The 21,083-nt window shown below is 49.9% G+C and overlaps 1 protein-coding gene across 2 annotated transcripts in view; it reads left to right on the plus strand.

Annotated features, from left to right (window-relative positions):
* The first annotated feature begins 1,317 nt into the window (after positions 1-1,317).
* UBASH3B (ubiquitin associated and SH3 domain containing B) overlaps positions 1,318-21,083 on the plus strand; it is a 58,144-nt gene continuing 38,378 nt past the window's right edge. Inside the window, exon 1 of one of the 2 annotated variants that reach the window (XM_042034077.1) lies at positions 1,318-1,576. In XM_042034077.1, the coding sequence (XP_041890011.1) occupies positions 1,425-1,576 (152 nt within the window). In that variant the 5' untranslated portion in view covers positions 1,318-1,424. The remainder of the gene's footprint in view (positions 1,577-21,083) is intronic. The other variant, XM_042034078.1, reaches the window with a different exon arrangement.

Raw genomic sequence — 21,083 nt, forward strand, 5'->3', positions numbered from 1 at the left:
GGAACCTGCAGTGTGGGAGGGGAGCAGAGCTGCTGGAAACACCAGGATGAGGTAAAAATTTTGGAGCAGAGCTCCTCTGCCTCGAACCACATCCAGGTTAACCACAAACAGCGTCGGGTGGAGCTGCTGGAGCAGGTCCAGAGGAACCATGGAGATGCTTCAAGGGCTGGAGCCCCTCTGGAGCCAGGCTGGGAGAGCTGGGGGTGCTCACCTGGAGAGGAGAAGGCTCCAGGGAGAGCTCAGAGCCCCTGGCAGGGCCTAAAGGGGCTCCAGGAGAGCTGGAGAGGGACTGGGGACAAGGCATGGAGGGACAGGACCCAGGGAATGGCTTCCCAGTGCCAGAGGGCAGGGCTGGATGGGATATTGGGCAGGAATTGTTCCCTGGGAGGGTGGGCAGGCCCTGGCACAGGGTGCCCAGAGCAGCTGGGGCTGCCCCTGGATCCCTGGCAGTGCCCAAGGCCAGGCTGGACATTGGGGCTGGGAGCAGCCTGGGATGGTGGGAGGTGTCCCTGCCAGGGCAGGGGGTGTTGGAATGAGATGGGCTTTAAGAGCCTTTCCAACCCAAACCATTCTGTGACACTACGGGGCAGAGGGAGACCTGGAGGGTCCTGAGCTCCCCTCTTTGCTCTTTGTGAAGTTTGGTTGGGATCACAGAGAGGATTTCCTACAAAAATGATAGAAAGAGGGAAAGAGGGAAAGAGAGAAAGAGGGAAAGAAAGAAAGAGGGAAAGAGGGAAAGAGGGAAAGAAAGAAAGAAAGAAAGAAAGAAAGAAAGAAAGAAAGAAAGAAAGAGCCAGAATTTTTAGATGTATATATATAAATACATAAATGAACAAACAAATAAATATAACCATTATAATAAAGGAAAAAACAAACGACAAAAAAAAAAGGAAAGAATAAATAATTAAATAAATAGTACAGGAATTATGATAAAGGCAAAACAAAAATATTAACAAATAAATAAAAAAAAGTAACAATTATAATAATTGTAAGAAATGCAAAACGGACCAAATAAATAAATAAATAAATAAAACCTAAATAACCGCGCGTGCACGTGCTTTCTTTTCCCTTTCTCTTTTCCCTTTCTCTTTTCCCCCTTTTTTTTTTCTTTTTCTTTTTCTTTCTTTTTTTTTTTTTTTTTTTTTTTTTTTTTTTTTTTTTTATTTTAGGAAACAATCCTTTTCTCCTGCCCCCTCCCGCGCACCCACCCACCCACCCGTGTCCCTCCCTCCCTCCCTCCGCGGGGCGGGAGCATCCCGGCTGCGCTCCCCGCGTCGCTCCGCGGGCGCTGCCGGGGGCGGGCGCGGGGCGCGCACGTGTGGGCGGTGTCGCTCGGGGCCGGGGAGCCGTGTGGCCACCCCCCGGCGCTGTCCCCGAGCCCGCGGCGTGCATGGCTCTGCGCGGGCGGCGATGGCTGCGCGCTGATGGCCCAGCCCGCCGCGCTCGCCATGGCTGCCAGAGAGGAGCTGTACAGCAAAGTCATCCCCCGGCGGAACCGCCAGCACCGCGCCGGGACCATCAAACATGGCTCGTCGCTGGAGATCCTGCTCTCCATGGGCTTCCCCAAAGCACGGGCGTAAGTCTCTGCCCCGCAGGGGTTTTTCCCCCCTCCTTTCTTTTCGCTTTACGGAGGATAGAGAGAGAAACGGCGGGCGCCGCTCGGCTCCGCTGCTCCGGACCGGAGCGGGGCCGGACGCGCGGAGGGAGCGTCGGGGAGCCGGGGATCGAGCCCGGGAAGCGGCGGGGATGCGCTGCCGGAGCGGGGGGAAGCTCTGCCGGAGCGGGGGGATGCACTTCTGGAACGGGGGGATGAGCTCACGGAGAGGGAGGATGCTGTGCCGGAACGGGGGGATGCGCTCCTGGAGAGGGAGGATGTTCTGCCGGAGAGAAGGATGCGCTGCCGGAGAAGGGGGATGCACTCCCGGAGCGGGGGGGGTGCTCTGCCGGAGCGGCCCGGACAGCGGGGGATGCTCTCCCGGCAGCGGGCAGTGCTTCCCCGGCTGCGAGGGGACACGCTCCTGCCTTCTCGGAGCAGCCAGGGCAGCAGGGAATGCTCTGCCGGCTCCCAGAGCCGGGGGGATGCGCTGCCGGGGCAGCGGAGCGATGCTCTCCGGGGCTGCGGGGGATATACGGCCCGAGGATGCCTTCTCGGAACGGCCCGGACGGCTGGGAATGCTCATCTGGCAGCGGGGGATGCGCTCCCGGATGCTGCAGGACCCGCGGGATGCTCGGGTCTCATCCTTCGGTGGCCACCGCGGCCAGGCAGGAGCCCCGGGCACACCCGGTCCCGTCCCCGCAGCCCGCCCGAATCGCCGGGAAGTTGGAGATCGCCAGGGAGGCAGTTTTTGCAACCCAAGCTGAAATTGCTGTAGCTCGGACAGCCGGGAGATTTTCTTTAATCCGTGTACAAATCACCCTAAAAGCAAGGGAACAACAGAAGTAGATTTCCATACGTAGCCCGAAGTGGTTCGGTTTTTCCTTGTCCAATTTATGCCCTGGTGTAATCTCCCTGCCTGTGCTTACGCTTTAAATTAATCAGGCAGCAAACTAATGACAACTTAGTGATGGAACAGTGACTCCTGAAGTGCGACTGCTCGCTTTAGGATGCAAATGAAACCGGGGGGGATCGGGATGGTTCCGTGATCTGCTCAAGTTTTCTGGTTGTTGTTGATACCAATCAGAACTCCGGGGTTTTGCAGCCTATCTTGTCACAGGGGGCTTTTTTATGAATATAGAGACAGGCACATGCAGTTTAAGGACATATGTTCCTTGTGGATTCATGGGATTGCATGGATCCATCAGCACATGCAGGAAATCTTATTTTTGTTTTCCACGGTGCTGCTTTGCACTCCTTGTGGCTGTCAGTTGTCTCCTGAGATCAGCACACAGCTTTTAGGTACAGCGAATGCAAATGAAGAGCAGAGCAGAGCGGTGACTTCATGCTCTGCTCGGTTGGAGGAAAAGATGTGCATCTTTCAGTGGAGCTGGAATAAAAAACCAGCTTAATCCTATGAATGAAAGTGGTTCTTACCTGCACAACAGTGCCATCAAGGCTGCCAGGCAGCCCTGCTCTTACCTGATGCAGGAACTGTGTCTATGGGTCACATTCCTGCCCAGGAAAGCACTGACAGTTGTTAAAATGCACTCAGAGCTTCACCGTGCAGAGCAGAGGAGGTTAAACACAGGGAGCAAGCCAGAAAAAGGGTAAAATATCCCTAAGTGCAAAAAGTAGTTATTGGAAATGCAGCCAGGCAGATGTGTTGATACTGAGTTCAAGATAAGCCTGTGTGACAGCTCAGCTCTCTGCTGGGAAAGGGACCCCTCATCCCATCTGGAGGAGCAGTGAGTGCCCCTGTTCCAGCCGGCTGGAAATGCTACCAATAATTGATCATTAAAATCCAGCCAGGAAGCAAAACAGAAATAAACCCAATAAAATCCAAGCAGTGCCACCAAGGGTAGGATGTGGAATGGAAGACGGGTTTGGGAGCTTGAGAGAAAGGAGTGCATGGCAAAAGGACATTCCCTAAAGGTCCAGAAAATGCTTTTTAACTCAGAGCTTATTTCTCTGTAAGTGGGAAAGAGAATATGAAGATGCCGGGGAGGTAAAAACATCATCTCCCTACCAGAGATGGTGTGGAGAAGTAGCCTCAAAGCCCTTGTGAGTTTTCCCCCAAAACTCTCCCACCTCTGTTTACTGCCCCAAAGCCGCAGCTGCAACAGGAGACGGAATTCGGTGAAATGGGATTTCAGTTCTGTGCACACGAACACGAGCCAGGCTGGTACTTAAAAGTGGTGACCATCTGCTTGGGTGGCTTATGCAAAACAAACCTCCAAGTTGTCAGACAAGTCTGTCAGGCATGTCACAAAACACCATCGCTGCTGGCAGCAGCGGCCTCCTGGCTTTTTGGGAGAGCCAGGGGGAACTGTTTGGGGCAGGGGACAGAGAGGAGCAGGTTGGGCAGGGTCACAGACACAGGGGTGAGCTGGAATCAGAATTTTCAGGTGTGGTATTGAACCAGGAGTGAGATCCTGGGGAGAACTTACATTGCCTGACTTCTAGCTTTACCCTGTGTATGTTAAAATAATCAAAGGTAAAAGGTTAAATGCGATTTCCAAGTGTTTCTGAATGGTTAATGCAGACTAGGTGAGTTGAGGGGAGGAAATGGGCTGAGCCAGGCTGGAACCAAGAGAGGATGTCAGGTAGGGAGTGCAAAACTGCCATGGATCGTATGTTATTAAATGAGCCTTTACTTGTCCATCCTGCAGGTGATTTATGGGGGACTGGGGACAAAGGGCCCACCAAAGAACATGTCCTTCCTTTCTGGACTAAGTTCTGAACCAAAGTGCTTTCTGAACTGAGCTGCCTTGAGCCCAGGTACTGAAATCAGTGGGGCTGCGCTGACGTCCCCCAGCCCAGACCGAGACCTTGGGCGTTCTCCCTGTTCCCCCCTCTGAAGAATTTTTTGGCACAGGGCTGTCTGTTTTCCTTCTTCCCAGCACCAGCTCCAGTTCAGGGCTCCTCTAAATCACGGGGTGATGTTCAAAGCACCTTTGGGAGCTTTTGCCTGAGCGTGGCACCTGCTCCGACCGCTGCCGTGTGTCATCCCTTTGAAGCAGCCCCACAAGCTGCTGTTCTGCCTTGCTGGGTTTTGCCAGCACACAGCCATTATTATTTTATTTTGCAATTAGCTCGTTGGATTACGCACTGTCTGGTCCCACAGGCTGTCCCTATCCCAAGGAGTCTCTGGTTTAAGCAAGGAAGGAAGGCAAAGGTGATGTTACAATTCCTATTTTGCAATTTGGGCACCAAGAAAAACACTTCACCCTTGTTCACACAAAGGCCAAACCAGACCCCCAGTGCTTCAATGCCCCAAACGCAACAAGAGGATTCCTCCAGAAAGAGTTTTCATACAAATATTATTTCCCAGTTGCCCCAAAATATTATTTATCATCTTGTTAGGAATTTCCCATCAGCAGTTGGCACCTAATTCTCATCCAGTCTGCTTGCCAGCACCTCTCCCTGTTGTGTTTAATCCCTGTATATCCCTGAGAGTAGAGAGAAGAAAAAGCACAAAGTAATTTACAGGGGATCACTTACAACTCTTATGCATGTAGAAGCAATTTAAAAAAATCCATAATGTGTCTATAAAAGGCTAAGATTAAAAAAAAATTTAGTGATGGATTGCAGTTTCAGTCAGGATGGAACATGACCTTTGACCAAACTTAAATTATTGAAATTTATTTATCCTGCATGGTGCAGAAATCAATGCAGCTCCAGAATCTGCAAGTTTTAAAAGTTTCATGTCAGCCTTTAAACTCTTCCAGAACATCCGCAAAACCAGAAAGTTCAAATTATACCATGAGGAAAAAGAACTAATCCTGCTTTCTGTGTTTTAATTCTGCGTTCACATTTGTGCATGAATATGTAAATGTATAAAATTTCAAATGTTTCAGTTGCTGCATACAACTCTGAATTCAAGCCACAGCTCTGAGCTGCTGTTTCAGAAGAGATCCAGGCCTAAGAAAATGAAGATAATTCCCTGGTCCTGCCATTACTCAGGCTGGGTAAATCACTGCCCGTAACCAGACCACTTAAATTAGAGATATTGTGCTTTTTCTGTCACTGTGCTGTCTCTGATAAGCAGGAGAGACGACACAGGTGGCAAAGCTTTCCAAAACTAAATGGATGTTCCTTCCCCTCATCTGGGCCTGGAAAAGGGTTTAACTCTGTGTTCCTGGCCTGAAGAGGAGTTAATTCCCCTGGACCTGAATAAAACCAGTCTGACTCAGATTTGCCTTCTCAGAAACGATGAGAATTTAGAAGTATTCAGGGTTTCATTATCGTCAAAGAAATGAAGCTCAGATCAAGTTTACAAACAGTAAAGGCTTCTCTGGCCTTTTGAAAGGGTTTTTAGCCTGCTAAGACATGTTTTGCTTAGTAACAGACTTAGCAACATCGCAGGATTTCAGCACAGCAAGGCTGGGAGTCTCTCCTTCCTCTAGGGCTGGAGCTGGATTTGGGGAATTACTGCATGGAAGCAAAGTGCTGCTCGTAATCTTTGGATTTCGAAGTGGTTTCCCTTCCTGCACGGCCTTGCCTTCAGGGTGTTGTTTTCTGCAAATATTCCTGGCTGAAATTCATCCTATTACAAAGACCCAGCCCAAAATCAGACCCAAGCTCCACTTGAGCCCAAGCATTTGAGGGGTTTTCCTGATTCACAGTGACTCGTGCAGGGCCAGGGTGTGGAGGGAAACCCCATACGGAGGGAAGAAACCGATGGACAGAAATGTTGGTGGAAGCAGCAGCTTGGGAGGCTCCTTTGGAAGTGATTTCCAAGTTTAGCAGCACTGGAAGAAATCTTGAACTCTTGAATAGAAAATGCAGGTGTTGTAGGCACAAGAGCTAAGGGAAAAGCTTCCCCCAATGCTCTGTCTGTGCTGATCGCTCAAGACAGCGAGTCTGGGGCTTGGATAGAGCCGTGGATTGTGTGGCAGAGAAACCATCTAAGACAATTCTTCCATTTCCAGTGCTGCCCAAGGACATTTGTGAGCAGGAGCTTCCTGGGAAGAGTTTGTGACCTGTTTCCAAATGGTGGCAGGGGCAGAAGTGGCTGGAGGTGCTCCTGTGGGAGGTCACTCGCAAAAGCCGCTGGTTCCCTGCACTCAGTTCTGCCCACGCTGGGGTTTAGGGGATGAGGTTGGAACAGTCTGAGCAATGAACTGCTCTGGTTTGTGTATTGCAATTCCTGGGTCAGCTCTGAGGCCTCGGAACAGTTCTCTCCATCTGTGCTGGAGGGGATCCAACAGGTCTGCGGTGGAACAGGGACAGTGAGATGAGGCAGCAGCTGCCAGGAAGGTGCTCTGGAGAAAGCCTTCAGAAACATCCATTTGGGACTCAGCCCCGTGGCTGCTCTGCAAGTGGATTTTTAATGTTTTTCCATTGCCTTTACTGCAGATTTCTGCTGGGGGACTGAGATGATTCCTGCAGGATTCGGGTTGTTCTGTGCCGGCGGCTCCAGTGTGTTTGGGGTGGAGGGATCTCCATGTTCCTTACTTTAAAGACCCAAAGTGATAAAGCACAGAGGGCTCTTTATTTCCACTGTATATTCTGAAAACTGAGGCACAGAGAAGCTTAGATACCAGATCTGTAGTTAGGCTGATATTTGCGCCTAAATCTGTGGAGTTTCAGTCCATTCATGACAAGATTTAGATCTGGTCTAAGTACAACAGCTATTTCCATGGCAGGTTACAACATTTTCAGGGGGAGGGAGATCTCTTATCAGAGGCAAAGGAGTCGTGATAAGATCACACTGTAAAATGATAATGGCAGCAGCAGTGCTGGTGTTACCTCAGTGATTCAGGATGCTGGACAGAGAACTGCCATTAATCAAATCTTCTGGCTGGCAGATGTGGAACAATCAGATATTCAGGGCTGATATCCACAAAGAAAATGCTTCTGCCACAAACATCGAGGAAAGAGTTTAAGGACAGAGCACCCCTGCACAAAGATTGCTCAGCCAAGGTCAGCGAGTCCCTGTGGGACTTGCTGGCCCAGAGAACAAGCTCGTGTGTGTGTTCAGGGAGGAAAACAAACAGCAAACCCCTTTCTAGTGCCTGCACACCCCACACTTCACCGGGATCTCGTATTTGAGTGTTTAAGCAGCATCACCGCGTGCAGGGAGGTCCCGGGTCAGCCAGCAGCCAGCATTCCCTGGATTGCTGAGATGTGGTTTTCAAGGCTATCTGACTTTGGCAAACGCTGACAGAGATGTCAGAGAGTTTCCTGGTCCCTGAGTGCTTGGTTTGTTTTGGTATTAAAATTACATGGTGACAAGAAAGCATTTCCTTGGGCTTCCGTCCCTCTGATGATTTTCTTGTCTTGGAGCCAAGGTCCTGAACTTGATCCTACCCTGTGCTCTAGGAAGGAGAGGAGCTCAGAAAGTGCAACCCAGACCTCATATGTCACTGAGGGAGCTGAAAAATTGCTCTGTGCCTTCTGTGTCAAAGCCCCAAGCAGTTAAAAACCTGATCCTTAGGATGCAATTCCCTTTCAAGCTTCCTATTAGCTTCCAGGGATACAGATATCGGTGTTATCTCTTCTGTCCCTTCTTCTTTCTCTTCACACCTATCTCCAGACCTGACACCACTGTCAGGAGCCAGTTTAAATTTACTGATGAGATTCTCAAGACAAAGAGTCGCTGGAGGAGCTCAGGATTTCGGATACCCAGCATGTTTGAATGGAGCCTTGTTGGCATTAAATGCTGATTCTCCTTCCCCCTTGGTGGCGGTGGCAGCGTGTTGGGCTGTTTCCTGTAGGATTCTGCCTCTTGTGAAGCCCTCTGGAAGTTCATCCCTGGATTATTGCTGCCACTTTGCTATGCAGCAGCCTGTGCTCAGAGGATGCTGCAAGCCCTCGAGACTGGCAGAAGTCAGGGGGGAATTCCATTCTTTGAAAGATGATGAGAAAAAAAATTCTAAAAAAAACCCCTAAAAATGTGGTGCTTTTAAATATCGAGTGCTAACCCTGCTGCCTCCTGAGGACACTTTGGTGGTTTTAAGTCACTTTTGAAAGAGAATTTGGACTCCCAAATCCTGCTCACAGTTGAAAACGCTGCCCTGGGTTTTAACTAAGAGCTCATCGTGGATTCACAGCATGTGCTGTGCAATTGCACGAAGAATAGAGACATCCGTGTGTGTGTCTGTGCTGCACCAGTCTAATTATCCTCAACAAGCAGAGTCATCAAAGGAGCTGGAGTTCAGCAGCTGACAGCGTTTTGGATTCCAGCACTGGGACTCTCTGCAGCCTTTGTGCTCCACAATGGGCTGCACTGCCACGCTGGGTCTTGCTCACCCCCTCTATAAGCACCCAAAGAGGAGAGTCCTGGGCGTTTTTCTGTCCCCACCTCGCTCTGAGCTGCCTGGCTGTGCACAGAGGCTGAGTCTGGACAGCAGCAAAGTGGAGGGGAAAAAAAAACCCAGTGAGAAATTGAAGGAATTGCTGAAGTCACCGTGACAAAGCAGCTGCCAGCCTGCATGAGCAGTGTTTGAGACAGCCTGGACCTCTTGTCCGTGTTCATAAGGTGCTGACCCTTCAAATCCACTCTCCTAAAATTTCTCCTAAAGTTTAGCAGGTCCCAGCAGCCAAAAGTGCTGCTTGAGGTACTCCTGAACACCCACAACTCGTACAGAGCTAAGAGACACCAGCCTCACACACCTGGGGAGCAGGAGGGTTCCTCCATTCCCTGGGAAGCCTCAGAATTCCCATTTCTCACAGAGATTCCCAAAAGAACGCAGTTGCACGTGCAGGTGTGACAATATCCTTCAGGTATGCTCGGGACCTGAATAAAATTTAAACAGTAAACCAGTAGTTATAAACTGAGCCTGGAATGAGGGAGAGGAGGTGTGTTTGATGTCTCTGTTTTCCCCAGACACCAAATCTGTGCCCTTGAGGCTGAATTCTGGCATTGCCAGCACCTCGCAGACCAGTCCCTGTCAGCAGGAGAACCCCCTGGGAATGCTGCTGGGAAGGATGTGGCTGAGCAAACCTTGGGATCTCTTCCCTCTGTGCTAGACCCAAAGACTGGGAACTCTGAGAGACACCCACAGCCTGGCATGGAAAAGGGTTTTAACGGTGCTGCATTCACACCCGTCACCCCCTGCCGTTATCAAACGCAAGGCAAGTGCCACTTTTCACCCTTTCATGAAGTGGTGCTCCGCTCTTCATGACTGTGCACAATTAATCATCTGGGGCTGCTGACTGTGACATAATTTGCCAGTGTAGAGCTGGGGGTGTTTCAGGGAGGTTTTCTCATCTCCTGATTTGTAAAAATGACTATTTTCTTTCCCCTCTGCTTAATGAAACCCAGCACGTTCTTTCACGACTCATCCCATTAATGGCCTAATTCATCCAAGCCCCTGAGCACGTGCTGGAACGGCTGGGACCGAGATGTCCCAAACATTTCCACCCAAGCAGGCATTAGATGGCACTGGGAAGACCTGAAATGGATGAGGTGGTGCTGTTTTTCTTCTAAGCTGTTCCCCATTTTACCGAGAGCGATTTGCAGTTTCGTGATGCAAATTTCAGGCCCTGAGTTGATGCTGAGATGAAACCCCTAGGATCATTTTTCCCCTCCATGGCCCCAGGGAGCAGAAACCTGATTTTTATGTACCACAGCCCTGGAGGAAAGGTAAACATCCTTCCTGCTCCAGGAGCTGACACTAAATAGAGCCAGAAAGAGCCTCTAGAGGGGAGGATGGGGAGAGGCCACAGAGGAAGGAGCCAGACCCTGATCCCAGCGTTGCCTCCAAAATCCCTTTTTCCTGGTGGTTACCCATAGTTACAGCAAGTTGGATTGATGGGTAAATCCACAGCTGCTTGAGAACGGCTCTGTGAGGAGCAGCCACTCCCAGATAAGTGCCATTCCCATTTTACAGACAGGAAAATGTAGCCTGAGACAATACATCGAGGCTCTGGTGCCAGAGAGGGCACCTTAATTAACATTTGCCATCCACTCGAGACAAAGGGCTCTCCAGAGCTGCAGGCTCTAAGTGGTGTCAATGATGTCCTGCTCCCTCGTTGTACAGTTATATTGGATTTTTGCCTCACAATCAATATTTCCTCTGGAGAGAAGCTGCCAAGCACCAGTAAGTGTCAAATCACAATGTATTAGCCAGGGATGAGCCAGTTCTCCCAGGCTCCATTCAAAGAAATCTCCAGCTAACCCAGATTTGGAGCTGGTTCATATTCACACCAGTCCATGGGCAACAGAAGCAAGCCTGGGAGTAAATGGAGTTTACAGCTGCACCTTACAGGTGACATTTCTGTTCCCTTTACAGTCTTTGCATGGCTGTATCATAAATGCATTCATGCTCTGAGGGGCAAAGCCTTCCAGCAGTGTAAATCAGCCCAGCACCATTTCCTTTGTCAGAGCAGTAATAACACACACCAGCTGAGCATCTTCCCCAGAAATAACCCAACTTTCACTGCTAGCAGAGTTTCCTTTAGAGAAATGGGTATTTTATACCGTTCAGGGAATGCAAAAAAGCCTGGGCATAAATAAGAGTCAGTACCAAAGCCTCTGGGAAGGAAAACAGAAACCTCAGGTGTTTCACAGCACATTGATGTGTTGGGGCCGTGGAGTGTTTTATAAATAGTGACTCCAGCTCCCTGCCTGGAGCTGGGGCACATGAAACTGCCTTTCCAGGCAGCTGGATCCATGGGAACCCTGATTATTTGGGTCTCAGAGACGTCAGCAGAGGATGAGTCAGGGAGGGCCCACAGAGCCCCACAGCGTGTGGTGATGCTGCTGCCCTCCAGGATCACAGCAAGTACAGGAGAGTCCAACCTCTGTCCTGTTCAGCCACCAGTTAATCTCTGTCATGAAATCTGTGTGGGGTGAGCTGCACAATTAGAACCCCTCACACCAACCCGAAACCAGCTCTGTGAGGGGGGATTTTTAAGTGTTGCTTAGCTTTGGTAACAACAGTGCCATTTGCAGGGGGGAAATCACCTGCTCCCCCTGGTAAGTCCTGTTTTCTCCCTGAGGTAAAATTTTCTACTTGCATGGGAAGGTCAGGCTTTCTGAGGATTCTTCATTTCATCATCCAGCTTCCCAAAGAAGCCCATCAGATGCTATCACAGAGAGGATTTAACTCCCTACAAACACCCTGACTTTGGGGATCCATGTATCTTTTCCATCTTCCTCCGCTTCCTGTCCCAAAGCTGCTTATCCTCACTGAGATCAAAGGACTTCCAGCCCTCGGGAATTCCAGGGGGAAGGATGATGTGCTGGAAGTGCAGAGTGTGCCTGGGATTCAGCTGGACTCACATATTCCTACCAACATTTGCCAGCTTTTATCAGCACAGCCTGTAACTCCTCTGGAAGTGCATCCCACGTGGGGGAACTTGTTCATCACCCTGTGATCTCGGCCCTGGCTGTGTCCTGCCAGGCTTCTGCTGTGAGTCAGCCTGACCGAGGGCACAGGGCCTGCTGAGATCCTTTTCATCTTCTCCTGGGCAGCTCCAGGGACCAGCTGCTGGTTCCTGTGCTCGTTCTTGGTGTTCAGCGAGGCCCATCTGCTGCAAGGGGAACTTTCAAAGCGTAGGGCCAGGGTTGCCCGGAGAAAATGTGACAACAGGAGGGGGAAAATGAAGAATCTTTCACAGAAATGTGTCATCCCCAAAGAGCCCGAGGCCAGGTTGGCAGGGCTAGGTTTGGAAGTAAATTCTGGGATCCCAAAGTAGGGGAACAGGATTGCCGTGTCTTAATATTTCCTCCTTCTGTTGAGCCCCCACCAATCTCCATGACAAATGGGGATAAAATTCTCCCATAATTGCTGCCACTGCTGCTTTCCAGCCAGAGGACCAGGAGCTTGCTGAGGTGTCATGGGATTTCCCTGGATGACAGCTCAGGAATTTTACGTATTTGCTGTCAGCAGCTTGTTTTAGGGGAGAAGGATGGCAGAGATGGCACCTCAGCCCCTCCTCACGGCCACGGGGGCTGTGCAGGCATGGGGAGGGATGAGAGCAGCGAGTGCCAGAGCACCAAACCCAAACCCAGCACCCAAAACCCTCTCGTACCTCTGTGGGAGTGAGGAGGACACTCACAGGGGCTGTTTTATCCTTTCTGACAGCGAAAAGTCAGTAGAAAACCTTGTCAGATCTTACAGGAAGCTGGAATGAGCAACACAACTGAGCCACCAGTGCAGAAAAAGCATCTTCCTTGGTTCCTTGAGCCATAGCCAGCTCCAAGTGCAGGGTGCTGCCTTCTTTTGGCTTCAGGACTGCAGTAACACCCTGTCTCACAGGTGTTCTGGAGTTTAAATTCAGTAAAGATGCCAGCTGTGATAGTGATGGGCCACAGGAGTTGTGTTAGGACCACAAAAAGGGCAGGATTCCCCCTTGGATCACCAAAAGTTTAAAAAAAAAATCCCCTGAAACTCTAACTTAGCAGCACACAGGAGGAAGTTGTGTTCCTGGGGTTTGGGTTTATTCTCTGAAAGGAACTAAATTATGAAACCTGAGGGCCTGGCTGTGTCTGGAAGCCAAGGCCTTTCTGGAAGTCCAGAATGGATGAGCTGAAGTCAGCAGCCACTCTGGGAGATCTTGGCGAAGGGATGCTCAGTGTCTCTGCAAATTAAGCACCTCGCAAGGAGCATGAAAGCATTTTAAGGTTTTTGCCTGAGGACACAAAGAGAGTCTCTGGCAGCGCTGGGTTTGGAGCTGGGTGATTTGGGTTTGCCATCAGGCCATAAATAACCCCAAAAGGTGCTCTGAGGTGGCAATTAGCTGCTGTCCCAGGCATCCACCTCAACCTTGCACCCGCTGGATATTATTTCAGTTTTGCTGCAGCGCATCCCCAAATCTTGCAGGACCTTTGATGTGACTTTCATTTCAGTAATAGACGTGAAATTTTGTGGTTTCTTAGGCTGGGTGTAAGCGATGGTGAGGAAGGAATCCTTTTTCCATGCTTTATCTTCCCCTTGCCTGCAGCACATCAGTTTTGAGTGTCAGGAGCACGCAGGCAGTTTATTTGTGGAATATCTCTCTAATCACTGAAGTAGCTGAAGCAGTTGAACAATTTAGATGAGCTTACCAAAACGGGATTGAATGTTGTGATTAGATAATTGTCCCTTTGCTTCAAGGTATGAGTCAAAGCAGAGACAAGGTTTTGGTTGCAATGAAAATTCCTCAAAACTGTGGCTTTTGTGGTGGTGGTGGTGGTAAAACAAGCAGAGAATATCAGCAGCATCCCAGGCAGGTTTGGGAGGTGCTGAGGGGTGTTTAAGGGATAAACATCCCCGTGGTTTTTGAAGCTTAGGGCAAAGCTGGGCAGAGGGAACGGCACCCTTTGAACAGCGCACTCTCAGCAGCCACACAGGTCCCCACACGTGGGTCCCACCTCGGGGGAGGAGCCCCAGATGGATTTTGGTGCCAACCTGGCAAGAAATGCAAATGTGCTGCTCAAGTTCAAACGCATGAGCAGCCCCGTTGGTTTTAACTGGGATTACTCAGCTCGGCCTCGAAACAATTTTGGTTTTAAATCCAGTGCAGGGTGGAGCTTTGCTGAGAGCCCTTTGCTGCTGGTGTTACCGTGAGCTAGCTGCCATCCCACATTAGAACTGCTCGATTTGGTTATCAGGATTAGTGGCTCTAATTTCATTTCCTCTTGGGTGTTTGTCAGGGAGGGTTTTTCTCTGATGTGTTGGCGCATCCTGTTTGGTCTGAAATGTGCCATTCCATCCTCTGGCTCTGCTCACTGCTGTGCCCACTGCCCATGGCCCTCACCTCCTTGTGGAGGAACAGGGTTTCGAGCACAGGCATTGCCCTGGAAGATCTGTGACTGTTCTGCCACCCACAGCAGGGTGAGGCAGGCAGAGAAATCTCCCGGCAGTGTTTTTGCCATCAGCGGGGTGCTAAGTGTTATCTGCATCACCCCTTCACAGCGAGGGGAGCTGCAAGGACAGAAGGATTGAGCTTCTGTTTTCAAAACTGGCTGTCAATTTTTCGGGTTTCAACATGGCAAAGCAGGCATGTGTGAGCGCTCCCAGCTGCATCCCGCCCTCCTCGGAAACCCTTCCACAACTGAGATGGAGGCATCCAAAATCTGCACCTGCTCGTGGCAAACTGAGCCTGTCCTTCGTCCAAGGCAAATTAACAGTCCAGTTTGAGCACACAACCTGGCATAATCTAGGAATTCTGACATAATCTAGGAATTCTGTAGTTGTTTTCAGCGGTGTGTGGGGATAGATTTTACGAAGTATTCAGGCATCTAGACAACAATTCCAGCCCCTCCTGTTCGGTCTCAGTGATTCTCTCAGCAATGTCTTGGCTGCTCCCCCAGCCAAGTTCTGCACTCTGCTGCGTGCCAGATTCGGCTGCGTATCTGCACTGGCTCCTCTTGTACCTGTGGTGTTACGTTGCATTCATGCATCTTATAATTCAGGGGAAAAAAAAAGAGGTTTATATTCTACCTCATTCAGGTTAACCTTTCCCTTTCAATGCTGCTGCTTAAGATCTTGTAACCACACGGAGGAGGCAGAGGGATCTGACATCTAACACAAGAGCTTTCTTTCAAGATGTAGATTGCATTATAGGAAATGAGAGGCAATAATCGAAGGAAGTTCTTGATTCTCGTTATCAGCTCTCCCCGTCTCGTTTCTCACAGCAGAGCACTTCTGTATCTGCAGCACAGCCCCTCTCAATTCTCTTCATTAGAGATGGAGCCTCATCACTGCACCCTCTGCACAGCCACAACCACCTTCCCCAAGCCAGCATGGATTTTTTTTTTTTGCCTTTACCTTTAAACAACTGATTTTCAAACCCAGCCGAAGATGCAGCTCCTCTCCCGCAAAAATCAATCGCTATCAGAGCTTCCCTTTGTCCGGCCTCACTCAGAGCACGCTGCCTTGAAGAGGAATCATTCCCTTGGATTCATCAGCCTTTGGAAGCATTGATTTTCCTGCCTGCCTTGTGTGCTGCTGATATCCAAGTCAGCTCTGGAAATGTGATAAGCCTGGCCAGGAGATTGGCAGGGCTCAGCTGGTCAGAGGGCCAGGCTGGGAGGGGAATGTGTAAATGCTCACAATAACTGGTGACAGTGAATCTCCTGTGCTGGTGGCTGAATGGAACCTGTTGGGGCATGCAGAGAAGGACTTTTAGGTTCTGATTTAAGAGAGCCCTAAACATATATTTACATGCCGTTGACCTCAGGGGATGGCACGGACTGAGGTAAAGGAATATTTTGTTCCTGCCTCCCTGAGCAAGCTGAGCACAGCCTGCTTGAGAGCAGAGTCATTTCCCCGCTCTGCACGTGTTCAAAATGGTTCCACACAGCAAATGCCCACCAAACCCAGCCCTCAGAGGGTGCTGTGCTTTAGTGGCACCGGTTAAAGTTTCCAGGGAGCACTGAATTAACTTTGGGTTTGACTTTCAGGAGATTCCTGAATCCCTGTGAGCACCCAGTCCCCGTGCCAGGGGACACCTTTGCAGAGGTTTGGGGAAACAAGAAGAGCAGATGTGGAGGTGGCCATGGCCACTGTGACCTCCCACCCAGCTGCAGAGCACGTCCCTCCCCACAGAGGTCGTTCAGCATCACTGGGAACACGTGGCCACCTTTCCTCCCCATCATGTTAACGCTTCCCAGCCGTGCTCCTCAGCTTTGCCGGGGTTATTGCACAAATTTTTTCCCTTCTCAGGGTCTCTGCTTTTGCAGAACCTCGAATTCCCCTGATGTGATGTCTGGGAGCACTGAACACATCCCAGAAACACAGTCCCTGGCTTGCTCTCCATCCCTTCCCTCTCCCAGGAGCGTCGGACGGGGCACAGCATGACACTGTTTCTGCTCGGGGCAGGAAGCAGAGGTCAGAAATGTGGAGCTGTAAATCTGCCAGCAGTGGCTATTTCTGGGGTCAGCTCTGCTTACAGCACTGCTCTGGTGACAGCACTGCTCTGGTGCCAGGTGATTTTGCTGCTGGCCCACCTTAGGTGAAAAGAAATGTTGAAATACAGGATTGTTGTGTCTTCCTCTCCCCCGCTCCTTGTGACGCACTCAAAGGAGAGGAACAGTAATTCTCCCTCTCCTGAAGTGTGCAAGTTTTAGAATTGCTCTGACTTTTTGCAAGTTGTGTTCTTCTGGTTTCTTGGATCACTTCTGACTTTCCTGTGTCTCCACGATCTTTACAAGCCATAAGAGAGTGTCTAGAAGGTAGTGGAGGTCCCTTCTTCCACCCAAGCACTGGTGTTTGGGTTCTCTCCCTGCTCTGCCTCCTGCCAGTCCCAGGGAAGCTGGCAGGACCCAGCACAGGGGCAGTTTGTCTCCTGTGCACTTCTGAACCTGAGGAGGGAAAGGAAATGGCTTCTTTCATCTCTGCAGCATTTCTGCAACTCCCCAGCTCCCCCAAAAACATCCTGAGGCAGTTAAAAATTTATCCAAACACAACAGATGTGTAAAGCTGAAAATCCCTGAGCTTCCTTAGGGCTGGTAGCTGTAAAAATACACAGAAAATACCTATTTTCTATCTATATCCAGGCATTTGCACACATTTATGTACAATGTTCCTACAATGGGTATTTGAAGTTTAGCAGCCATTTGTGGCCAGTGTGTGGCTTGCTTTCTTCTTTATTCCCCCCCCCCCCCCCACAATACAAACCATCAGAATTAGAAGCACAAACCATGAGAGCTTGTTGGTTTGGAAAAGAACCTGAAGACTGATGACAAACATCACGTAATAAGACTGAAAATTGCATCTTAATCACCCAGTGAATGGTTGTGGAGGGTCTGCAGGGTGAAATGATTCAGCCACAAGGAAATTGTGTGCAAGGGCTGCCACTGGAAACACAAAACTGTCCTACAACGTATTCGTAGGTCTTGCTGACCACACTCATAGGAGCTTGGTGAATAAAAGTCTCACCTTTGCAGAGTTATTAACATTTCCGTTAGCCAATCCTAATTTTAATTTCCTTTTCTTACTGCGTTTATACTTCAACCACAACAACGTGTGCCAGTAAGTCCCACCACTCCGTGCATCATCTTAAAAGCTCTCAAGTGTGTTTGCTTCTGTTTTTAAACACAAGAACTCTGAAGTTCAGATCTCAGGTTGTCTGAAGAACCATCTGCATCAACTCCAGATGATGCCCAAGGCTCCTGAGCTTTTATTTTAGGTGGCTTAAACACATCTAGAAGCATCCAAACCTGAGTTTAGCCGGTTCAGGAGAGAGGACTTGAGTTTTACTGGCGAAATAAAGTCAAACTTCTGCTTTCCCTCTCTCCCCAAAGATATCCAAGCCCTCTGTTCCTCAAACATTTGTGTGGGTGCTGCTTGTGTATTTTTATTGAGAGACCTGGGAGAAAGCATTGACATGCCCTTAGCTCTTTTAAATGTATTTGGAAGAGTTCAGTTATTAATCTTAGTAGAAGTTTTTACAGTTGGATCAGGCAGATTTAAATCCTGGCCTGCAGGAGGTACTAACAGAGCCATGGTTCATCTGGGCTGGGCATCTGCTTGCTGTGAGCCCATCAGGTACCAGGCTGAGGGCAGGAGTGTGACACAGATTTCAAAGACAATATTGCAGAGACACATAAAATCAATGGGAGCACAGCTCTGACTCATAATTAAATCATAGCAAGTACAGCTTGGAATCTAGAGCTCAATCTTACTGATTTTTGAAGGAAAGGAGAGATCTGAGGACATAAGTTACTGCAAACAAGAGGTTGGTGGGTACTATTGAGCTTAATTCCCTTTTAATGGGAAGCCAAAAAGCATTTAGCAGAAGTGGGAAATCCCCCTTCTGCTTTTTAGATAAAAAAATTATCTTAACATTTCAGTGTGAGAGCCTTATCTGCCCGGTATTCCCCTGTTCTCCTGGCTGCCAGGGTGGCTGTGTCACACCTCACTTCTAAATCCGCTGAACCCAGCCTTGGTGGAACAGCCCAGAAATTATTCAGCAAAAGCAGGAGCGAGCCATCATCAGGCAGAGCAGTCATGTGGCTCTGCTCTGAGCCAGCCCTGAGATGAGCAGAGCTGTAAACCAGTTTACAGAGTCATGGTGCAGAGTGATCCAAGCAAATCCCAGCACCTAATTCCTTGGATTCTTAGCTGAGCTAATTCTTGGGTGGGTGATAGCAGTTAATTGGAGGTGGAGGGGAAGCCATACAGGAATATTGGGAGGAAATTCTGCCCCGTTCTCCAGAAGAAAGGAGCCCCAGGAGAGCTGACATCTGCACCAGCAAGGAGCTGGGAGGAGCTCAGGATCAGCCCTGCAGGAAAGGGAGCCTAGAGCTGAACCAGGGCCAAGCTGTGAAGTCGCTGGGATCCCTGCCACCCGATTTCCTCCGACCTGGAAGGGAAGGTCACAGCCTTCCAGAGGTGACTGAGAGGGATAAACAGCTGGGCTGTCACTTGGTGGCAGATCAAGGTGTTGCTGCATCTGCTACGTGGGTGGGAAAACGCCTTCCATCCCGTTGGTGCCTCTTTTGTTTGTTCATTCTTCCTGACACCTGATAACAGAGCTTGTTCCAAGAGCTTGTCCAGGTGAGCACAGCTCATGCTGTGACCACCAGGGACTTCAGCCAGCTGCCTTCTACCCCTCTTCCTTCAGAACAGATCCATTGCAAGAGGATTTTCCCTGACCACGGCTTGCAAGAAAATTATGAGAGGCCAAAAAGTTCAGGGACAACAGCACGAATGTGGAGATGAGGACTTTACCCAGATGGGTTTGGGCAGAAGCACTTTGATGGTGAAGATCTGCACATGGAGGATGAATGAACCTTTATTCTGCAACCAAATGCACACCAGATGCTGGGATGAAAACCAAAATTTCTCCCTGCAGGCCTGGGAGGGCAGAATCACATCTGGCCACGGGCCACCTCACGGCTCAGCAGCGTTTGGAGGCTGCTCTGGGGGTTCTGCTGTGAGCAGGTGCAGCGGTCGGAGGTGACAGAAGGTTCAGCTGCTGACGGGATGGAAAAAGAGTCACACAAACAGGTCTCGATTTTCAGTTCTGGAGCAAAGCCGAGAGTCATGTGAGTGACCAAACATTGGGCAGTCCTATACCCGCTGGCTCCCCCCACCCAACCCCCAGTCTCACATCCCGCACACGCCTTACCTGGGCTTCGGGGTGTCTCTGACTCTCAATATTTGCCATGGAAAGTCCCTCTGGGTGTTGTTAACAACAATCCACTGAAAAAAAGAGTGTTTGATGCAAAAACCTCGGGGCATTTCACAGCAGTGCACGACAGGGGTGTCAGGGGGACACCCTGGGGGTGCAGAGTGGGGTGTCCTGGGTGAAAGCTGCTCTCCAAATCCTCATCCTCCTGTCCCTACGAGTGCTGCAAGCTCCTGGATCAAGCTTGACTTTCAATTCTACGCAGCAGCTGGAGCCATTCTGGATTTACCTCCTTGGTGGCCTGTCAACCAGCTGGACCCTCCCAGACACAGCCAAGCTTATGGAAAAGCGGAAAATCCAAAATGATGGTTCTGCTGCAGAAGCCACACTGCTTTGGGAGTGGAAAACTTACCAAAACAAGGTCTGAGACCTACACAACACATCTGCCCCTCTCCCTCCAGGAGATCCCAAAGACTGTTTATCCCATCCTCTGTCCCATGGGCTGTTTATTCCCTCCTCTGTTTAAGCTGTGAGCATTTCAGGGCAGGGACTGTGCCTTATCCTCTGAACAAACAGCAGCTCCGGGCCTGAAGGAGGTCAGGGCATCTTCCACCCCTCGTATTTCAGCATTCCTGGGCAGCGTGGCTGTGAACAGCACACGGGGTTCAGCTCTCAAACTGACAGAAGACATGAGAAAATGTAGTAAACAGCCCTGTTTGTTTGAGAGGGGGTTGGGGGATGTAGGTGGTGCGAATTTTTTAAATTTTTTTTTTTTTTTTTAAGCCCCGGTCACATTTTAGTCTCTTGACTGTTGGGTTGTGCCATGTTTTAGCGAAGATGGATGGTTTGTTCCCGTGGAAAAGGATGGAGCATTCGAAGAAGCAACACCCCATTAGTTATGAGCAGATTTAACACCCCTGCAAAGCTGCCATCTGCCACCAGGAATGGGGAATGGAAGCAGGATGAGCCTCAGAGGCTGCCAGGGCCCGGCTGCCTCCGTGCTTTCTGCTTTGTTCCAGGCAAGCTGAGATGTGAGCTGACACCTCGCTCAGGTGTTGTGCCTTTAAAAGAGCATTTCTGTAGCTTCTCAGAAAGGAGAAGCTCTTGGGTTTGGCTGGGGGGTTGTTGAGAATTGTCAGCCTGGGGGCTGTAATTGGCTTTTTTGCACTGTAAACGGGGGGAAATGGTGCTTTAAAGATCAGGAGATTCCATCTGGTAACAAAATGGTAGCACCACGTGCTGTTTGCTCTCTGCTGACTGTTTCAGGGCCCAGAGAAATGCAAAACTCACAGCGACTTTCATCTTGCCCCACTGACAGCACAGGAAGTGGTTCTTTGAGTGTTTCCTACTCAGCTACAAGGAGGAAACACTCACAGGGCAGGACTCCCCAAATGTTACATTTCGGGTGGAGACCACAAGGCTGAGGGGAATTATGTTCGCATGGGGACACCCCCAATGCATCCCAGACTTCTGCCTG

This window comes from Corvus kubaryi, unplaced genomic scaffold (genome assembly GCF_017639235.1).
Source record: "Corvus kubaryi isolate FWS band 111438036 unplaced genomic scaffold, C.kubaryi_AGA036_p1.0 37367, whole genome shotgun sequence".
In the NCBI taxonomy this organism is placed as follows: domain Eukaryota; kingdom Metazoa; phylum Chordata; class Aves; order Passeriformes; family Corvidae; genus Corvus; species Corvus kubaryi.